This window comes from Heterodontus francisci, chromosome 16 (assembly GCF_036365525.1).
Source record: "Heterodontus francisci isolate sHetFra1 chromosome 16, sHetFra1.hap1, whole genome shotgun sequence".
Classification (NCBI taxonomy): Eukaryota; Metazoa; Chordata; class Chondrichthyes; order Heterodontiformes; family Heterodontidae; genus Heterodontus; species Heterodontus francisci.
In genome coordinates, this window is record NC_090386.1 from 72,840,591 (window position 1) to 72,861,580 (window position 20,990).

At 42.1% G+C, this 20,990-nt stretch overlaps 1 protein-coding gene across 1 annotated transcript in view; it reads right to left on the reverse strand.

Moving 5' to 3' along the window:
• Nucleotides 1-16,454: 16,454 nt before the first annotated feature.
• Nucleotides 16,455-20,990, reverse strand: part of ptprt (protein tyrosine phosphatase receptor type T) — a 1,095,010-nt gene continuing 1,090,474 nt past the window's right edge. The window contains exon 33 of the mRNA XM_068048566.1: nt 16,455-16,508. Coding sequence (XP_067904667.1) covers nt 16,455-16,508 — 54 coding nt within the window. The remainder of the gene's footprint in view (nt 16,509-20,990) is intronic.

Here is a 20,990-nt window from a genome sequence, read left to right on the forward strand (position 1 = left end):
ACTTGCCATAAACAATTGCAAACTACCAGCAAAATATGTCTCAAACCTTATAAATGAGAACAATTGAGTATCCATTGAAGTGACAGTCGAAATGGCCAGCTCTTGACCTGTTTTGCCCATGATTTATGGCTGGGTTGAGGAAAATACTGATGGCAGCGTTGATTGAACATAAAAATTGCAGTGGGTTCTTAATTGTCTCATTTAACCCCTATTTAATATTTTGATTAGGCCCTTGTCTGATACCAGCAGATTTGAAACATTATAACTGATGACTAACAAGCACTGCCTAAAGGTTATATTAGAGGGAGATATGTCAGGGAGAACCTGAAAAAGCAGGAACAAGGGAAGTTTCTACTGACCTCTTTGTTGTCTGATCGCTTTGAGAATGATGACCCATTGAGGTCTCGGTATGCTAATGAGTTAAGTATCAGGATGTCGTCATGTGACTAAAGCCAGATTCACTCTGCAACTCTAACACCCAAATGAAGGCTCTGTAAATAGTTTGCTCTGTACTGTATATACTGGTTTAGCTTTTAATAAACCTGTTAGAGATCTTCAACAAACTGGACTCCATGCATCTAATTTATGTTGCATAAGACAACATAAAGAACTCATTCTACTCTTCACCATTCTCCTGTCTGGCAATGGGTCTATAACAGCATTGAAACTTAAACATTTGCCTTGTGTCATTAGCACAAGTTAAAAATAATCTGGTATTTAGATAATTTTCAGTTGTTTATGAAATATTTTATGCTGTAAAATGGCATTAAAGCAGGAGTGGAGGCAGCAGTTGTTACTAATGTGATAGCACAATAGATGCATCAATTAACGTGAGCCACCCGTAACATGGATAATGATAGGTAAATCAGATGGTTCATTCTTGGGAGGTTGTAGGACAGTGGTGAAGACAAAATAAGAACAGAGAACTGCAGCTCCATACAGTTATTGAGAGAATAAAAGATGAAGTTGAAGGTTTATGAACATACACTTAACTAAAATGAGAAAGCTACATCAATCTAATTCGTATTAATAATTATCTTTTTGGAACCGCAGATTGTTATGTAAAATAAAGATGTGCTTACTTCCACCTCTGTTACCTCAGCCCATCTGTCCACCTCTCTCTCCTCCATTAAAATCACTTTGACCAAGCATTTGGTTCCAGTCCCCTAATATTCTTTGCTTTGGCATCCATTTTCTTTCCTCAACCCTGTTTTAAACACCTTGGGACATTTTTCCTATCTTACAGGAGTAAAAATTACTAAATATTTAGAGGCATGTTGACCATCACCTTGAATCAATGACTGTCAAGTGCGCCATCATTGTGATGTGATGCATCTTTAAGCTTGTAAAACTGTAGTTTACTGCAATACTAGTCTCAAACTGCTATCTGTGGGGTACAAGGCACAGTCAGCAGACTCAATTGTACTGGGCACTGTCTACCCCTACAAATCATGGCAAAGAAGTTCCATTCATTTGTGCTTGGATACACTGCTCCCTATGAAAATAAGTTTAAAAGCTCAGAGAGCATAGTTTTAATTTTTTTGCTATCTGGACACTTTTAAAAGACAAATTTGCACTAAGATGGAGTTACATTTTATCCAGTCTGAGACAACCTCTTTGAGTGGGAATAGGGAGGGTCTCAAGCTATTTAGTACAATTAGATATTGGATTGACTCTTGAGTTACGCTGTGCCGATGTCCACCTAAAACTGCTATGAATTGATGCAAAAACAGCAGTAAAACTACAGCCAAAGGTAAACAAGCTGAATAGCAAAAAGAAAAGATTATACAAATGACAAAAGTAGGCATATCACGAATGAGGTGCAATTTCCTCTGTTGCATGATTTCCTTTAAGAGTGATGTCCCTTTAAAATCTTAGTATGCTATTGAACTAAGTACCAGGGTGCAGTCATGTGACTCAGAGCCAGTATCACTCTGCAACTGGAACCCCTAGAGGCAGGTTCTGTAAATAGTTAGCTTTGTACTGTATAATAGTTTAGCTGTAATAAATCTGTTTGAGATCTTCAACCAACTGGACTCCATGCATCTCATTAATATTGCATCAGACAACATAAAATAACTCATTATATGGTGTCAGCTGTGGTGAAAGACAGAATCTAAGATTGAAGACCACAGGTAAAACAGCTGTAAAAAAGACCATTCCCACAGCCACTAGAGAGAAAGTTAAAAAAAATACTGGCCCAAACAGGGAAAGAAGAAAATACTTACCTCAAGCTGTAGAAGACAGAGTGCTGAACGACAGGCTGCAAATCAATCGCTGTGATTGGGTGAAGCATTGTTCCAATGGTCCAGGAATCCCTTTTGAAATAAAGCTTCGAGGTGCTTGCAAAGTTAATTTTTTTAAAAGGCTCAGTAAAAGAAAAAAACAGGGAAAACCCAATCCCTATCTCAGGCTGATCAATTGCTTTCAAACCTCCAGGCTGATCGAGATTGGTGGCATTACAGGAAGCTCCTGACAGTAAAAGCATGGGAATCCTTCATTCACGCAGCCGGGAACTAAAGCTTTAAAAAAACATTAAATCACTCAAGTGTGAAGAGCTTTCATTCACTCAGCCATAGCTAAAAAACCCCATAAAGCCACTCAAACATGAAGAATTGCCATTTAAACATCTGTATAAATGAAGTCTATCAGAGAAAAAAAGCGCCTGAAATGTCTATTGCACAGCTATGTAAACAGACTAGAGTGTTGGAAACTAGATAAACAGACAAGAACTGCTAAACACCCGCTTCTGTCAATCAAAACAGCCAAGAGAATTTTTTGAAAGGGAAGACAGTACTCAGTCACAGAACAAGTTTTAAAGCAAAAGAACAGCAGAAAGATGGATACCAAATTTCCCAGTATGAACTGGAAAGCCAAGGATATCCTATCTGAGTTCCAACCTTTCAAACAGAGAATGCAGTTATGCTTCACAGATCAAGTAATTGTAGAACCAGAAAAGCAAGCTGTAAAAATACTAATAGCAGTTGGAAAAGGACCAGAAAGATCCTGCAAAGATATGAAAAGTGCTAGAAGATCAGCTCAGATTAAGAGTGAATTTTAAAATGATGTCCTACAAGCAACAGCCACAGGAATGAATAAACGAGTTCATCAGCAGATGCCGTAGTAAGGGCAAGGAACGTGATTTTTCAGAAGCTGAGCTGTAGGACTGCATAATGGAGCTGGTGATCGTATCAACACCCATTGAAGCTTCTCGGAAGGACCTCTTGGGGAAAAAGAAAGGTCACAGTATTGATGCACGACTGGAAGATGGTAGGAAATATGAAGCCATTGTAGCTGGACAATAGCACCTGAAAGCACTAGATTGCAGCCAACAGTATCGGCATGATAACCAGGTCGAAAAGAACAAGCAAGCTGTGTGGTAAGTGTGGTTTGTCCCACTCATGGCAAAATTGCCCTGCATTTAGTGACCTGTGCAAGGTGTGCGGTGCAAAAGGACACTGGGCCAGCCTATGCAAGAAACCTGGCTCCAAAGATGCAGCCAGAAGTCACAGTAAGGCACAGACAAATAGACGACAGGCACAGAAACAGGGCAACAGCAACAAGGAAAGCACCACAGACCTACGTAAACGCAAGTTGATACACGAAGTTGACAGTGAAACAAACCTGAGACAAGACTCAGATAGAAGCAGTCCTCAGACAGAAGACGAGCAGGCATTCCACATTGTGAACCATCATGTTGATGAAGTCAAAGAACTGGAAGCTTTTGCCACTATTAATACCATGAGCCCAAAGAAAGCTGGCAAACATATACTCAAGGTCAAGATTGACACTGGCGCTGGTGCAAATATTCTACCAATCCAAATCCTCAAGGATATGTACTGGAGTCATTGGAAATCAGTGATACAACAGACAACTGCCAAATTATCTGCATACAATGGGTCACCCATCCCTTGCAGTGGCACACTGACAATGCAATGCAGCTATGGCATGTCGGCGTGGAAACCACAAACATTCTACTTGGTAGACACGAGCGGACATGCAGTGGCAGGACTATCAGCGCGTAAGGACCTCAACATCATAACTATCCATGACAGCATTGCCAAGGGGAAATCTCCAAGGACCAGAACCCACTTGCAGACTCTGACCATCATCAAATGGTGCTGTGAGGAAATACAGCAACAGCACAACTATACCGCACCTTCACTTCTGGTCTCTAGAGAACCGCCAGCACCACAACGAGCCAGAACGACAGGTACCTCCATGAGACCAAGTACTCTTACCCCAACAAGTCCAGAACCTTGAGCTCCAAGCCTTCAGGTGTGGAGGATGAGGAGAGGCGAAGGACACACAATGTCCTGAAGAGGCAGAGGAGGAATGAGTTGAAGCATTGTCTGTTGGCTCTACGGGATGAGGTGAGGGAACTTTCCAAAATTGACAAGACCTCAAAAGTGGTCTTCTTGAGAAAAGCAACAGAGTATATTAGCAGGCTGAAGGCAGAGCAACAGAAACTGAATGCAGAGAGGGAGAAACCTTAGAAAGAACTGTAACGGATGAGATGCTAATTCCACGAGCAACAGTTGTCAAACCACAGAGACGATATATGGATGTTTGAGCTTCTATACTTGTAAATGCTGTACTCTATATACAGTGTAACTAATTTTGATGTTATCTAATTTTATGTTTTTACTTTTAGCATACGAGACTTATCTTTGGAAAGAAAGGGGATGTTTTATGATTGCATTGAAGAGTGATATCCCTTTAAGATCTTAGTATGCTAATGAGTTAAGTACCACGATGCAATTATGTGAATCAGAGCCAGAGTCACTCTGAAACTGTAACACCTAGAGGTATGTTCTGTAAATAGTTAGCTCTGTACTATATAATAGTTTAGTTGTAATAAACCTGTTTTGGGATCTTCAACCAACTGGACTCCTCGTATCGCATTTATATTACATCAGACAACATAAAAGAACCCATTACATCCTCCAATTAAACATGGGAAGATCAAAGCTGTTGTCTTTGGCTCCTTCCACCAACTCATTCCCTCACCATTGATTCCATTCCCCTCCCTGGTCACTGTCTCAAGCTGAACCAGACTCTTCGCAACCCTGGCATCCTATATGACCTTGATCTGAGCTTCCACTCCATATTCTCTCCATCACCAAGACCGCCTAGTTCCACCTCCATAACATTGCCTATCTCTGCACCTGCCTCAGATAATCTGCTGCTGAAACACAGGAGGGAATTTTCCTGGAGATCTGGAAGCAGCATTGGAGGCAGGCAAGCTGGTAAAGTCACGCCAGAGGGCAGGGTTGCCCGATGTGCTGTTGCTTTCTCATGATTTTTCCCGACGTGGCTTCAAGGAGCAGATGGTTTCCTGCCCAGCAGCAGTGGGAATGCAATCAACTCAATTAAGGAGCCACTTGAAGATGCTAATTAAAGAAGCACAGCAATTTTGCTGGCATCACATGCCCCCCCACCCCCCTGCTGTGTCTGCACCCTGGAAAATAAGAGGAGCCGGCTGCACAACAGGATGTGAAGGCTGCGTTACAGATGAAGGCTGTTAATGATACCAGCAGAAAATGGCAAGGCTACTGTTTTTCCATTTCACAGCCTTGTCATTGAGTGTGGAATTCTTGGTGATGGATATCTCCAGTCCCCATGGCCCTCACGAGATCTCAGCTGCTTCTCTGATGCTTATGGTGGCTCCACTGCTTCCCTGCCACTTCTGCTGCTTGGGCCTCAGCAGTGGTCCCACTGGTCACACAGTGAGGGTTACCGGCCTCTCTTGCAGTGGGCCATGCTGTCCTGATCTCCTGTCTCCAGAGCCTGCTGCCATCCCTAATTGGATATCGAATGCGATGGTGACCTGTTTTAATTGGCCACCTCCCTTAAGATTGCGCTGATGGGAGCGGTACTGAGATGTGCGGGTTCGAGACCCGGAAATGGTCCTGACGCCAAGAATTTTATAAGTCTGGAAGATTCCAACAACACATTCCTGCAGACCTCCAGATTTGACTACTCCTATTTTTCTCCTGGCGGGCTTCCCATCTTCAAAAATAGCAACAGATGAAGTGAAAGGAAACAAATGTGGGCAGTGCTGCACCTATACCTGCTCTAGTTATTAATGGGAGAGGGTGGCGTGATGGGGGTAATGGTGGCATAGTGGTAATGTCACTGGACTAGTAATCCACAAACCCACGCTACTACTCGAGGGAAATGGGTTCAAATCCCACCAGAGCAGTTGGTGGAATTTAAATTCAATTAATTAATAAAAAATCTGGGATTGAAAGCTAGGGGGGAATTTTATGCTCTCCTTTGCAGCAGATTTGGAGGCGGGGAGAGCATGTAATTGGGTGGGGGGGGGCCCCCTCCACGGTGGCGCTGCACAGTTAAAGTGGGCAGACTTACCTGACCCCGTGGATGCCTGACGCTGTCCAGTTAAGTGCCTAATTGGCACTTGATTAGGCAAGCCTCCCACAGAAGCGGGCAATGCGGGGTTCTCGCTAGCACTTTTGCTGAAGGTCGAGATGTCTGTCACCCGGATAAAATACCGGCCCTAGTTTCATTAATGGTGACCATAATACTACCATCGAGTATCGTAAAAACCCATCTAGTTCACTAATGTCCTTGAGGGAAGGAAATCTGCTGTCCTTACCTGGTCTGGCCTACATGTGACTCCAGACCATAGTCTAAGGATAAGGGGTAAACCATTCAGGACTGAGATGAGGAGGAATTTCTTCACCCAGAGAGTGGTGAACCTGTGGAATTCGCTACCACAGAAAGCAGTTGAGGCCAAAACATTAGTTAGATATAGCTCTTGGGTTTAAAGGGATCAAAGGATATAGGGCGAAAGCGGGAACAGGTTACTGAGTTGGATGATCAGCCATGATCATAATGAATGGCGAAGCAGGCTCGAAGGGTCGAATGGCCTTCTCCTGCTCCTATTTTCTATGTTTCTATGTTTCACATCAAAGTGGTTCACCCTTAACTGTTCTCTGAAATGGCCTAGCAAGGCATTCAGTCATACAAATCCACTACACAAAAGAAGTTGAAAAGGAATAAAACCGGACGGAACATCCAGCATTGATATAGGCACCAGAAATGACAATGGCAAACCCAGCCCTGCTGATCCTGCAAAGTCCTCCTTACGGACATCTGGGGGCTTTGGCTAAAATTGGGAGAGCTGTCCCACAGACTAGTCAAGCAATAGCCTGACATATTCACAGAAATATACCTTACATCCAATGTCCCAGACTCCTCCAACACCATTCCTGGGTATGTTCTGTTCCCCTGGCAGGACAGACTCACTAGAGCTGGTGACATAGTGGTATACAGTCAGGAGTCATCAACATTGAAGCTGGACCCCATGATGTGTCATGGCATCAGGTCAAACATGGGCAAGGAAACCTCCTGCTGATCACCACCTACCGCCCTCCCTCAGCTGATGAATCAGTACTCCACCATGTTGATCACCACTTGGAAGAAGCACTGAGGATGGCAAGGGCATAACATGTACTCTGGGTGGGGCACTTCAATGCACATCACCAAGGGTGGCTCGATAATACTACTACTGACAGAGCAGGCCGAGTCCTGAAGAACATATCAGCCAGAGTGGGCCTGTGGCAGGTGGTGAGGGAACCAACAAGAGGGAAAAACCTATTTGACACCATCTTCACCAATCTACTTGTTGCAGGTGCATCTGTCCATGACAGTATTGGTGAGAGTGACCACCGCACAATCCTTTTGAAAACTAAGTCCTGGCTTCACACTGAGGATGCCTCCATCGTGCACTGTGGCACTATCACCATAGATACAGAACAGATCTGGCAGCCCAAAACTGGGCATCCATGAGGTGCTGTGGACAATCAGCAGCAGCAGAATTGTATTCAACCACAATCTGTAACCTCATGACCTGGCATATCCCTCACTCTCCCATTACCATCAAGCCAAGGGATCAACCTTGGTTCAATAAAGATTGCAGGAGAGCATGCCAGGAGCAGCACCAGGCATACTTAACAATGAGGTGTCAACCTGATCTAACTACAACACAGGACTACTTGTGTGCCAAATGGTGGAAGCAGCATGCAATAGACAGAGCTAAATGATCCTGCAACCAATGGATCGGATCAAAGCTCTGCAGTCCTGCACATCCAGTTGTGAATGGTAGTGGACAATTAAACAACTAACTGGAGGAGGAGGAGGCGGCTCCACAAATATCCCCATCCTCAATGATGGGGGAGCCCAGCACTTCAGTGCAAAAGAAAAGGCTGACACATTTGCGACCATCTTCAGCCAGAAGTGTCGAGTAGATTATCCATTTTGGCCTCCTCCTGAGGTCCCAGCATCACAGATGCCAGTCTTCAGCCGATCCGATTCACTCCACGTGATATCAAGTAATGGCTGAAGGCACTGAATACTGCAAAGGCTATGGGTCCTGACAACATCCTTGCTGTAGTGCAGAAGACTTGTGCTGCAGAACTAGTCAAGCTGTTATAGTACAGCTACCACACTGGCACCTACTCGACAAAGTGGAAAATTTCCCGGGTATGTCCTGTCCACAAAAAGCAGGACAAATCCAATCCAGTCAATTACCGCTCCATCAGTCTACATTTGATCATCACCAAAGTGATGGAAGGTGTCATTGAGTGTGCTATCAAGTGCTACTTAAACAGTAAAAACCTGCTCACTGAAGCTCAATTTGGGTTCTGCCAGGGCCACTTGGCTCCTGACCTAATCACAGCCTTGGTCCAAAAATGGACAAAAGAACTAAACTTAAGAGGTAAGGTGAGAGTGATTGCCTTAGATATCAATGCAGTATTTGACCGAGTATGGCATCAAGGAGCTCTAGTCAAATTGAAGTCAATGGGAATCGAGGAAAACTCTCTACTGGTTGGAATCATACCTAACACAAAGGAAGATGGTTGTGGTTGCTGGAAGCCAATCATGTCAGTCCCAGGACATTGCTGCAGGAGTTCCTCAGGGTATTGTCTTAGAATGTAAGACCATAAGAAATAGGAGCAGGAGTAGGCCATTCAGCCCTTCTAGTCTGTCCCAGGCCTAACCATTTTCAGCTGCTTCATCAAAGAACTTTCCTCCGTCATAAGGTCAGAAGTGGGGGTGTTTGCTGATGTTCATACAATGTTCAGTACCACTTGTGACTCCTCAGATACTGAAGCAGTCCATGTTCATATGCCATCACTGAATCCCCCAATATCAACACCCTGGGAGTTACCATTGACCAGAAACTGAACTGGACCAGCCACATAAATGCCATGGCTACAAGAGCAGGTCAGAGGCTGGAATTCTGCGGCGAGTAACCCATCTCCTGACTCCCCAAAGCCTGTCCACCATCTACAAAGCACAAGTCAGGAGTGTGATAGAATACTCTCCACTTGCCTGGATGGGTGCAGCTCCAACAACACTCAGGAAGCTCAACACCATCCAGAGCAAAGCAGTCCACTTGATCAGCACCCCATTCATCAGCTCAAACATCCACTCCTTCCAACACCAATGCACAGTGGCAAGCAGTCTGTACCATATCCAAGATGAACTGCAGCAACTCACCATGCCTCCTTCGACAGCACTTTCCAAATCCGCAATCTCTTCCATGTAGAAGAACAGGGGCAGCAAGCACATGCAAACACCACCGTCTGCAAGTTCCCCTCCAAGCCACACACCATCCTGACTTGGAAATATATTGTCGGTCCTTCACTGTCGCTGGATCAGAATCCTGGAATTCCCTTCTGAACAGCACTGTTGGGGTACTGCACCAGATGGACTGCAGCGTTTCTAGAAGGCAGCTCATCACCACCTTCTCAAGGGCAATTAGGGATGGGCAACAAATGCTGGCCTTGCCAGCGATGCCCACATCCCTTGAATGAATAAAAAAGGCCCCAATATTATATCCATGTTGCTTTTTTATTGCCTCCACATTATCTACTTCTTCAAATGATGAAGTGTCTCAATATCACAAGATACTCTGTGAAAATTATAACTATGCAGTTGTACTCAGACTATTAAAAATGCCATAGGGAACATGTCCAAGAAGCCTAGTCCCATGTTGCTCCACATAAAGAAAAGCAAACCATTTTTAACAGCTGAGCTGCCAGAGGGACAACATTTAGCACAGTAGAAAACAAACGGGAAGCAAATTTCATCGGCGAGTAAATTAAAATGCATTCAGCACAGTAAAGCGCAACAAAAAATATTTACAAAGGGAGTTCAGAATCGCAAGCTTTATGCTGAGCTCTTACAATAAGGCTTAATATAATGATTAATTTCTGCATGTCTTGCTGGAATCTAGTCTAAGCTTTGGCAGCCAGAGATTTGTGTGAAGGTTCTGCATGTCGCAGAAATGCAAGCAGAATTGCAATGCTTTTTGGTGATATGCTTGAACAAAAGCTGACACTTTAGTGCCATACTGAGAGATGTTTGGACTACAGCAGGTGGACATTTCAGATGAGATTGTCCTTTCAGGTAGACGTAAAAGATCTGATAGCACTATTCAAAAAAGAACAGGGGAGTTCTTTTGGTATTCTGGCCAATACTTCTCTTTCAACCAATGTCACAAAATATATTGGGGGGGAGAAATTTGTTTGTATAGTGTCACTTCTATCAGTGCTACGCAGACAATGTTGATTAGCTGGAGATAGGCAGCACCGTGGAATGCTATCTGCAGGATCTGCTCGCCATTCTTCAATTATATCAATTTGGAACAGCTTGCAGACCACAGGTAGTGGCCAACGATGCTATCGTGCCCCAGGGAATTGATGTAATTCTGTACAGTGGAAATGATTTTCTCCCCCATTATCTGGTCAAATATTTCATTCCTGTTTATTGGACCTTGCTGTGTGCAAATTGCTGGTGAATTATTCTACTGTAAAGCACTTCGGGACATGAAAGGCATTACATAAATGAAAGTTCTTTTCTTTTTGATAAACTTTAGAGGAAAACTGTTGTGAAATCCAGTTCCATAATGTTACATGGAACTTCTTTAACCAATTTAATTCAACAATCTGAGAAGAGCTCTAATAAGCTAAAAAAAATCATTTTGACATTCCTTTGTTTCTTTCTTATTTGTTTATACATTACCAGGAGATCTCCCGTGTTATTCTCAGGGTAAGTATGCTGTTTTTAAAGTCAACAGCGTCATACTCTGTGACAGAAGCAGACTGCATCCCATGTCATGTTGCAAACTACTTTTATCATATGAATTGTAGCCAGGCCAGGGTGATCTAATCTTAAAATTGCTGCTTTTTATGATGAACTTTCCTTTGTCCTTTGTTTTGAGAGTTGTGGATGGATCAAATATACAATTCTTAGGAGGGATTACATATTTATGATACAAAAATCCATTCCAATCTGCATGACATATGATAGTATACAGTGGCTGCTATGTTTTCCACCCATTAGTATCGATTCATATAAAATCATGGGTTGGTGAGTGCAGCAATGGAAAGCCCCAGATAATGTGGCACATACAGCAGGGGGTGGCATGCCAGACCTAATATTCCAGTAGATTTCACGTCAAGGAAAATTATTTTTCACTTCCTAACAATCAGGGTAATAGAAATAAATAACACTGGATGTAAAGAATTTGGGTTTACTTTAAATACCTTTGCCTATTGTCAGAAACCGCTTGACTTGTAAATTGACAGCAGCTTTTTGCGATATCTTTATTTCACATTTTCATGCCATGTGAGACAGAACTTCTTGTAAGTAGAGGTGTGTTCCACACTGAATGATCAAGGGACACAATTCAAGGACTTTGTACAGGATACCAATAATTCAAATGCTTTTGTTTATTTTCAAACAAATTATTGATGAAAGTTAAGAACAGTAATTTATCTGCTGAATTATTTTGCTTCTGTATAAATTTAGATCTTTCAATGAAAGCAATTTATTTGCTGAATATATTGGAGCAATCAGTAGAGTCTGGCGAGAATCCAGTGTGTAACTTGAGAAAAGGGTAACCATTAATTCTGTGGCATGCTTACCCATTTAGTCTGTGCATAAATTGTACTGCATTCATTTTCTGGGAGGCATCAAAACTGCCAATGGAGACTGCCTTGTTACAGTGAGTATGAATAAAGAGTGTTGGGAGAAGTCAGAATTATAGCATCATGTAAATGATTTCTATTGCAAGTGTGGTACATAAACACAAGCTTCTGATCCAGCCATTAAATATACCTCAATTAATATGAATAAGATAACTTCCCAGTAACCTGGGATTTGAGTATTTCCAGTTAATTCTAAAAATGAGATTGTGACGAGTCTCTCTCTCTTTATGAACGGCAGTGCACATGAACTAAAACATGTCCCTCAGCACACTGCGCTACCATTTTCTCTTGCCAACTGTACATTGTCTGCCTCCATATTTTCTGTAGTTCTATGTTGCAACATGACCGAAGAAATGTAGATCATGATATTTTCATAAAAAGTGCATCTTCTCTACAATCTTAATACTTGAGAAAAATGTTTTTGACTAAAGTTTCGTCTGGTCTGTCAGGTGGATCATAACAATCTCATGGCATTATTTTGAAGAGCAGGAGAGTTCTTCCTGGTATACTGGCCACTATGTATCCCTTAACCAGCAACACTAAGAGAAACTTAGATTATCTGGTTATTATCACATTGCTGTTTATGGGACCATGCTGTGTGAAAATTGGCAGCCACATTTCAATACAACTTGCTACACTTCCAACTCTACTTCTTTAATTGTAAAGTGCATTGGGACATCCTTTAATTTACTACAATAAATAATCCAGGTATCTAAATTTCTTATAAGTGCCATTATTTCAGTCCTCAACTTGTAGGATTTTAATTTGAACTAATCAATTTATGATTCAGGTTAAAGTTAAATGGGGTTGTGGTCTAAAATTTCCAGCTCTCTCCAAGCACAAGCAGTCTGAAAAGCAGGGTACCAAAATCTTCATAAGGTCAGTGGGCTGAACTTTCAGTTTTATGTCCTGATCCTCCATCGGGAGGAAATGTGGGTAGGGAACCCACACATGCTTGTACCAGGACCCAGAGGGAGATTTTCAAGAAGACGGCCAATTAAGGACCCAATTAAGGATGGGGAGCAGGCTCTCGAGGCTGGAGACCCAATAGTAGGCCCTTCAGCACTAAAAGATTGGCAGCCCCACCATCAGTAGGAGAGGGCGGGTGCCTCATGATGGACATGCCCTCGAAAGAATCTTCAAAATGTTAAAATAAAAAGTGGCCACTGTCGTTGTGGAGGGGAAGCCCCTCCACAGGAGGCCTGTGGCTGCAGCTGCGCCCCTATAGTTATCATGACTGCGCGGAAAGCTTAACTTTAATGATGGAGCGCTATCCTCCTGTCGGCTGCTGGGAGGCTGCCTACATTCATAGTTTGCGGGCAGGTAGCTGTCACCCACCAACCGCCGCCGAAACAGCCTGTTCCACAATGACCTGGAAGCAGTAACATGCTGGCAAACCATTTTAGCTCATTCCTTAAGAAAGACCCTACAGTCCTATTCGTCACAGCAACCAGTTGTTTCTTAATTAAAACCAGGGTTCTTCACTGCCTAAAGCAGGAAGTTTACTCCAAATGTTAATCACTAACTCCATAGTATCTAACTCATTTTAGCATTAGGGCTGAAGGGACTTCAACCATTACAATCAAATGAGTAAATTTCAATAACAGAATTCAGTAAATTTTGAGATAGAGAGAAACATGATTGTTTTCCACCTTCTGTCTTGGGGAGTTCTATATTTCTATGTCTGGACTATACCTTACACAGAATATCCAAATCAGCACAAGAAGATACAGCAGTTGCATCACATATTCCATTTATTTTATTATACATATGGCACATGGCCCATTTTACAAACATTTCCTTACAACATACAAGAATAAATTAGTCAGATGGCATTACAGTTGTAAAAAGAGCACATTACTTTTATGTACTGTCAAAAATATACTTCATATATTATTTGACTTAACATAATTTACCACAATTTATAAAGCTAGAAAAGTAACCTGCTACAGAATATTACACAGTGAAGCTATTCAAACATGCTTTCATCTACCAAACACAGGAACTGAGCTGAAAAGGGAACAACAAACACGATGAGCACAGGAGAAGAAATATAGTATTTTGATTATTTTGTTGCTTGTACATCGGTTTAATTTTCTGATTATGCAGTGTGAGTATTTAAATTAGGGAACCTACAGTGAATAATCCAGGACGTTTTATGCTGAAATGGGGGGAAAAGAATTCTGGCACAAGAACAGTAGAAATACAGTGCTTGAATTAGATCACAGCTCACTGTTACAGCATAAAGCCTACTAGATCGTTCATAACAACCATTGACAAATGGTTCAGAATGGGACAGTTTTAATTTCTTTGAAGTAAATAGTACCTCACTGTTGGCAATTCAGAATAGTGTTTGCTTTTACATTAATGCCACTTTTTTGGTTTTGCTTCTTGCAGTCATAAGAACAAGGAATGTTGCTTTGATCTTTTACAATCAAATGATGAATAATTTAGAATTTGATCTTCAACGTCAAGGCCTTTGCAAGGAATTACTGACTTTGGCCAGCCAATCATAATCTTAGTTATTATTCAGCCATATGTTAATATCATGAACTTTACTGAGATTTAATACTGTACCACAGATTTGACCTTTGAGTTTGGAGCAAGTATTTCTATATCATATATGGAGGTTAAGTCTGTTGTGTCTTATTATTTGATAGATACTTTAGGTGGTTGGGTCAGATGCCTCAAAGTTTGTGCAATACCATGTATTCTCTTTTGGTAAAGCCAAAGTAGGAGAAAATAATTTTATACTGAACAAAATTGTATAAATGATGCACAACTGATGTACAATCACAGCAAAGTAAAATAAATTATAAAGAAAAATATACCAGACAAACTTAAGTCTTTTACAGATATTCTTCAGTCATTGAAGAATGATATTAAGTTGACAACCAAACAACCTGACAGGAGGTAGAATTTCTAAGATCCTTCTAAAGTTTAAGTTTTATATAACTCAATTTTTGTTCCTCTCTTACAAATGTGTATTTATGGAGTTCATATAATCTACAAGAATTGTAAGTTAATAAACAGTTTATAAAGTTTAGCAAAAGTATCAGAATACTGCTTTGACAAGATCTCAATAAAAATTAACAAGAGATGTACTTGGTTTATGCTACAGTCTTGCTTTCTGTCAGTAACAATGAGCTTAATGAATCTGACTAAATCACACCCAAACTACAGCAATCCACCTTTACAAGGCCCTCAGGTACTACAACCTTCTGATCCAGTGCACCTTAGTGATGGCTCCATCAATCAGACAGAGCACATGCAAAACACCCGGGAGCTTAATTTTCTTTGCATTACTATCAATGCACTGCTTAATACATTTATGTTAAATTTCTGTCTGGGCTATTTTAATGCAGCAGTTCTAATCTGTTTATTTTTTTGTAGATTAATGACTGTGTTAGAATAGCAGACAATGTAATGCAAATGTATTAACCAATGAATTGAAAACAATGCCCTAGATGAAGTGAATCAGCTTCAAATAAACATAGAAAATGTTGCAAATGCACATAGTTCAATCTGCAAAAATAAGCAATGGGTTAACGCTTTGGGTGAGAGCATTCATCAGAACTCAGGTTTCTGATGAAGGGTCACATCAGAAATGTAAACCTATTTTTCTCTTTTAGACGCTGTGCATTTTGAATAGTTCCTGTTGTTTCAGGTTTTCAACATTCACACAATTTATCTTTTGATTTCACATATAAATCACTTTATAAATCACCCTATAATTTTACTGACCAAAGCACATAAAATTACCATGAAAGGTACATCTTCAGCTGACTCCTTCACTTTGTTTAAAGGTTAGATACCTGAAGTTGTTGAAAATTTTATAGTGGGCTGTTTGAAGGTTGCAGTGATATTTTAAAGCTTTATTCTCACAAAACAATTGGTGCTCCAAATCTGTACCTTTTTAATGGAAGCTGTTGCTAGTGGGAACATCAAAATTAACAGTAAATCAACATCCAACAGGAATATTATTGCTTAATTTTATTTAGCATTTTAAAATTATTTTAAAAATGCAAAATAAAACTTTGCTAATAGATCACAGATAGCATTTATTAGTACTGTTATGCAAACAATTTAAATACTGTGGAATGTAATATACAAGGACAATTGACAAAATGAACAGCTGGCAATATCTCCATCTAAACCGATAACATCAATTTACTTCTGGCACAAGCAGAACTCCAGTGAAAGATGAAGTAGTCCAATGCTTTGTCCTATAATCAATCCAGGTAGTTCTCATGGATAACGTATATGATTAGCAGAGTTGCTGCTTGCTTTCCTTCCTGGTTTCACCATGATCCTTGAAAGCACAAATCTATGCAAACATTTTCTGGATGTACTTTTTTTATACAGGATATGAAGATTTTTTTCAGAAAATTATCACTGTGCGACCACAATGAATCCTTTCATCACTAAAGTTCAAAATGAATTCAAATACTCCAGTGCCACATCATAGCAGAATTTGTATTGCTCCTAGGAGAGAAAAAGACACACTCCCTATAAATTGTGTAACTTCCACATCATTAATAGTCCTTTCTGTTAATAATTATCTAACACTGAAGACAATGCGGTTTGAGAGGAAAACTCTCCACTGGCTGGAGTCACACCTGGTACAGAGGAAGATGGTTGGGGTTATTGGAGGTCGATCATCTCAGCTCCAGAACATTTCTGCAGAAGTTCTTCAGGGCAGTGTACAAGGCTCAACTATCTTCAGCTGCTACATAAATGACCTTCTCTCCATCATATGCTCAAATGTGGGACTGCTCGTTGATGAGTGCATAGTCTTCAACTCCTTTCGCAACTCTGTCGAGAATGAAGCAGTCTGCCCACATCTAGCAAGACCTGAACAATATCCAGGGCTGTGCTAATCAGTGGCAAGTAATGTTCCCATTACACAAGTGCCAGGCAACCAGGCAACTCCAATAAGAGAGAACTTAACCATCTTCCCATGATATTCAATGCCATTACTATTGCCAAGTACCCCATCATCAAGATCCTGTGGGATCACCATTAACCAGAAACTGACCTGGACCAGACACATAATTCTGTGGGTACTAGAGCAGGTTAGTGGCTGGGTATTCTGCTATGCATGGCTCTCCTCTGACTCACTAAAGCCTCTCTACTACCTTGAATGCACAAGTCAAGAGCATGTTGTAATACCCTCCACTTGCCCGAATGGGTGCAGCTGAAACAACTCAAGATGCTCAACGTTACTCAGGACAAACCAGTTTGCTTGATTGGCACCTGATCCACTAGCTTAAACATCCACTCTTTCCATCACCAAAGTACTGTGGCTGCATTATGTACTATCTATGGAATACACTGCAGCAGGTCACCAATGCTTCATCAGCAGTGTCTCCACCACATAGAAGGACGAGGGCAGCAGGTGCACCATCACCTCCAAGTCACAATACCATTCTGACTTGCACCACACAGACTGTAGTGGTTCAAGAAGAATGCTAACCACCATCTTCTCAAGGACAACTAGGAATAGGCAGTAAATGCTGGCCTTGCCAATGACACCCACATCCCAAGAATGAAAGTTAATAAACTGTGTCTATTCTATATTGTGTTATTATAATAGCAAATTAACAGATTTATTTTTGGCCAAAAATATATTGGAAATTGTTGATCCAAGTAGTAGCAAATGAATGCTTAACTTCTTTTATTTGTTATGGGGTGTGGGCATCGCTGGCAAGGCCAGCATTTATTACACATTCTTAATTGCCTTTGAGAAGGTCGTGGTGATCCGCCTTCTTGAACTGCTGCAATCCATGTGGTGTAGATAGACCTACAGTGCTGTAAGCGAGAGAGTTCCAGGATTTTGACCCAGTAACAATGAAGGAACGGCGATATATTTCCAAGTCAGGATGGTGTGCGACTGGAGGGGAACTTAGATGTGATGGCATTCCCATGCACCTGTAGCCCTTGACCTTCTAGGTGGTAGAGGTTGTGGGTCTGGAAGATGCTGTTGAAAAAGCCTTGGCAAGTTTATACAGTGCATTCTGTAGATAGTACGCATTACAGCCACGGTGTGTCGGTGGATGTTTAATGTAGTGAATAGGCTGTCGATCAAGCAGACTGCCTGGATAGTGTTGAGCTTGGGGGTACTTGTACAAAGAATGCTCAAAGGTAACATGCAGGTGCAGCAGACTATTAGGAAGGCAGATGGCATGTTGGCCTTTATTGCAAGGGGATTGCAGTAAAGGAATAAAGAAGTCTTACTAAAATTGTACAGGGCTTTGGTGAGATCACACTTGGAATACTGTGTGCAGTTTTGGTCTCCACATTTAAGAAAGGATATACTTGCACTGGAGGCAGAAGATTTACTAAATTGGTCCCTGGGGGTTGTCCTGTGATGAAAGGCTGAGTAAATTGGGCCTATATTCTCTGGAGCTTAGAAGAATGAGAGGTGATCTAATTGAGAAATACAAGATTCTGAAAGGGCTTGATAGGGTAGAAGCTGAGAGATTGTTCCTACCGGTCAGGGAATCTAAAACATGGGGACACAGTCTCAGAATAAGGGGTCAATCATTCAGGACTGAGATGAAGAGAAATTACTTCACTCAAAGGGTTGTGAATCTTTGGAATTCTCCAACTCAGAGGATTGTGGATGCTCCATCACTGAATACATTTAAGGCTGGAAGAGATAGATTTTTGGTCTCGCAGGGAATCAAGGGATATGGGGAACAGGTAGGAAAGTGGGATTGAAGCCCAAGATCAGCCATGATGATATTGAATAGCGGAGCAGGCTTGATGGGCCATATGGTCTACTTCTGCTCCTATTTATTGTGTTCTTATGTTCCTGAGTGCTAGTGGAACTACACTCATTCAGGCAATTGGAGAGTATTCCACCTCACTCCTCGCTTGTGTTTTCTGAATGGTGGACAGGCCTTGGAGACTCAGGAAGTGAGTTAATTGCTGAAGAATACCCAGCCTCTGACCTACTTTTGTAACCACTGTATTTATGTGGCTGGTCCCATTAAGTTTCTGGTCAATGTTGGTGCTCAGGATGTTGATGGTGTGGGATTCAATGAAGGTAATGCTGTTGAATATCAAGAGCAAGTGGTTAGATTCTTGCTTGTTGGCCTGAATGTTACTTGCCACTTATTAACGCACACCTTAATGTTGTCCATGTCTTGCGGTCTTGCTGCATTCAGGCACTGCTTCATCATCTGAGTAGTTGCGAATGGAACTGAACACTGCGCCATCATGAGCAAACGTCCCCACTTCTGATGCTATGATAGAGGGACGGTCTTTGATGAAGCAGCTGAAGGTGGTTTGGCCTAGGAAACTACTCTGAGGGAGGCCTTCAGCGATGTCCTCGAGCTGAGATGACTGGCCTCCAACAACAACAACCATCTTCTTTTGTGCTAGGTATCATGGTGTGCGGCACTACCACCGTGCTAAATGGGATAGATTTCGAACAGATCTCGCAGTGCAAAACTGGGCATCCATGAGGCACTGTGGGCCATCAGCAGCAGCAGAATTGTACTCAACCAGAATCTGTAACCTCATGGCTTGGCATATCCCCCACTCTACCATTACCATCAAGCTGGGGGATCAACCATGGTTCAATGAAGAGGGTAGGAGGGCATGCCAGGAGCAGCACCAGGTACACCTCAAAATGAGGTATCAAGCTGGTGAAGCTACAGCCCAGAACTACTTGCATGCTGAACAGCATAAGCAGCATACGATAGACAGAGCTGAGCAATCCCACAACCAATGGATCAGATCTAAGCTCTGCAGTCCTACCACATCTGGTCATGAATGGTGGTGACAATGAAACAACGATCAGGAGGAGGTGGTTCCACAAATATCTCCATCCTCAATGATGGGGGAGCCCAACACATCAGTGTAAAAGATAAGGCCGAAGCATTGCAATGATCTTCAGCCAGAAGTGCTGAGTGGATGATCCATCTCGGCCTCCTCCTGAAGTCCCCAGCATCACAGATGCCAGTCTTCAGCCAATTTGATTCACTCCGCGTGATATCAAGAAATGACTGAAGGCACTGGATACTGCAAAGGCTATGGGCCCTGACAACGTTCCAGCAATAGTACTGAAGACATGTGCTCCAGAACATACCGTGCCTCTAGCCAAGCTGTTCCAGTACAGCTACAACACTGGCATCTACCCGGAAGTGTGGAAAATTGCCCAGGTATGTCCTGTACACAAAAAGCAGGACAAATCCAACCTGGCCAATTACTGCCCCATCAGTCTACTCCGATCATCAGTAAAGTGATGGAAGGTATCACTGACAGTGCTATGAAGCAGCACTTGCTTAGCAATAACCTGTTCAGTGACGCTCAGTTTGGGTTCCGATAGGGCCACTCAGCTCCTGAGCTCATGACAGCCTTGGTTTAAACATGGGTAAAAGAGCTGAACTCGAGAGGTGGGGTGAGAATGACTTCCCTTGACATCAAGGCAGCATTTGACCAAGTATGCCATCAAGGAGCCCCAGTAAAACTGAAGTCAATGGGAATCAGGGGAAAAACTCTTCGCTGGTTGGAATCGTACCTAGAGCAAAGGAAGATGGTTGTGGTTGTTGGAAGTCAATCATCTGAGCTCCAGGATATCACTGCAGGAGTTCCTCAGGGTAGTGTCCTAGGCACAACCATCTTCAACTGCTTCATCAATGACCTTCCTTCCATCATAAGGTCAGAAGTGGGGATGTTCACTGATGATTGCACAATGCTCAGCATGATTCGCGACTCCTCAGATACTGAAGCAGTCCGTGTAGAAATGCAGCAAGACATGGACAATATCCAGGCTTGGGCTGATAAGTAGCAAGTAACATTCACGCCACACAAGTGCCAGGCAATGACCATCTACAACAAGAGAGAATCTAACCATCTCCCCTTGGCATTCAATGGCATTATGATCGCTGAATTCCCCCACTATCAACATCCTGGGGTTACCATGGACCAGAAACTGAACTGGAGTAGCCATATAAA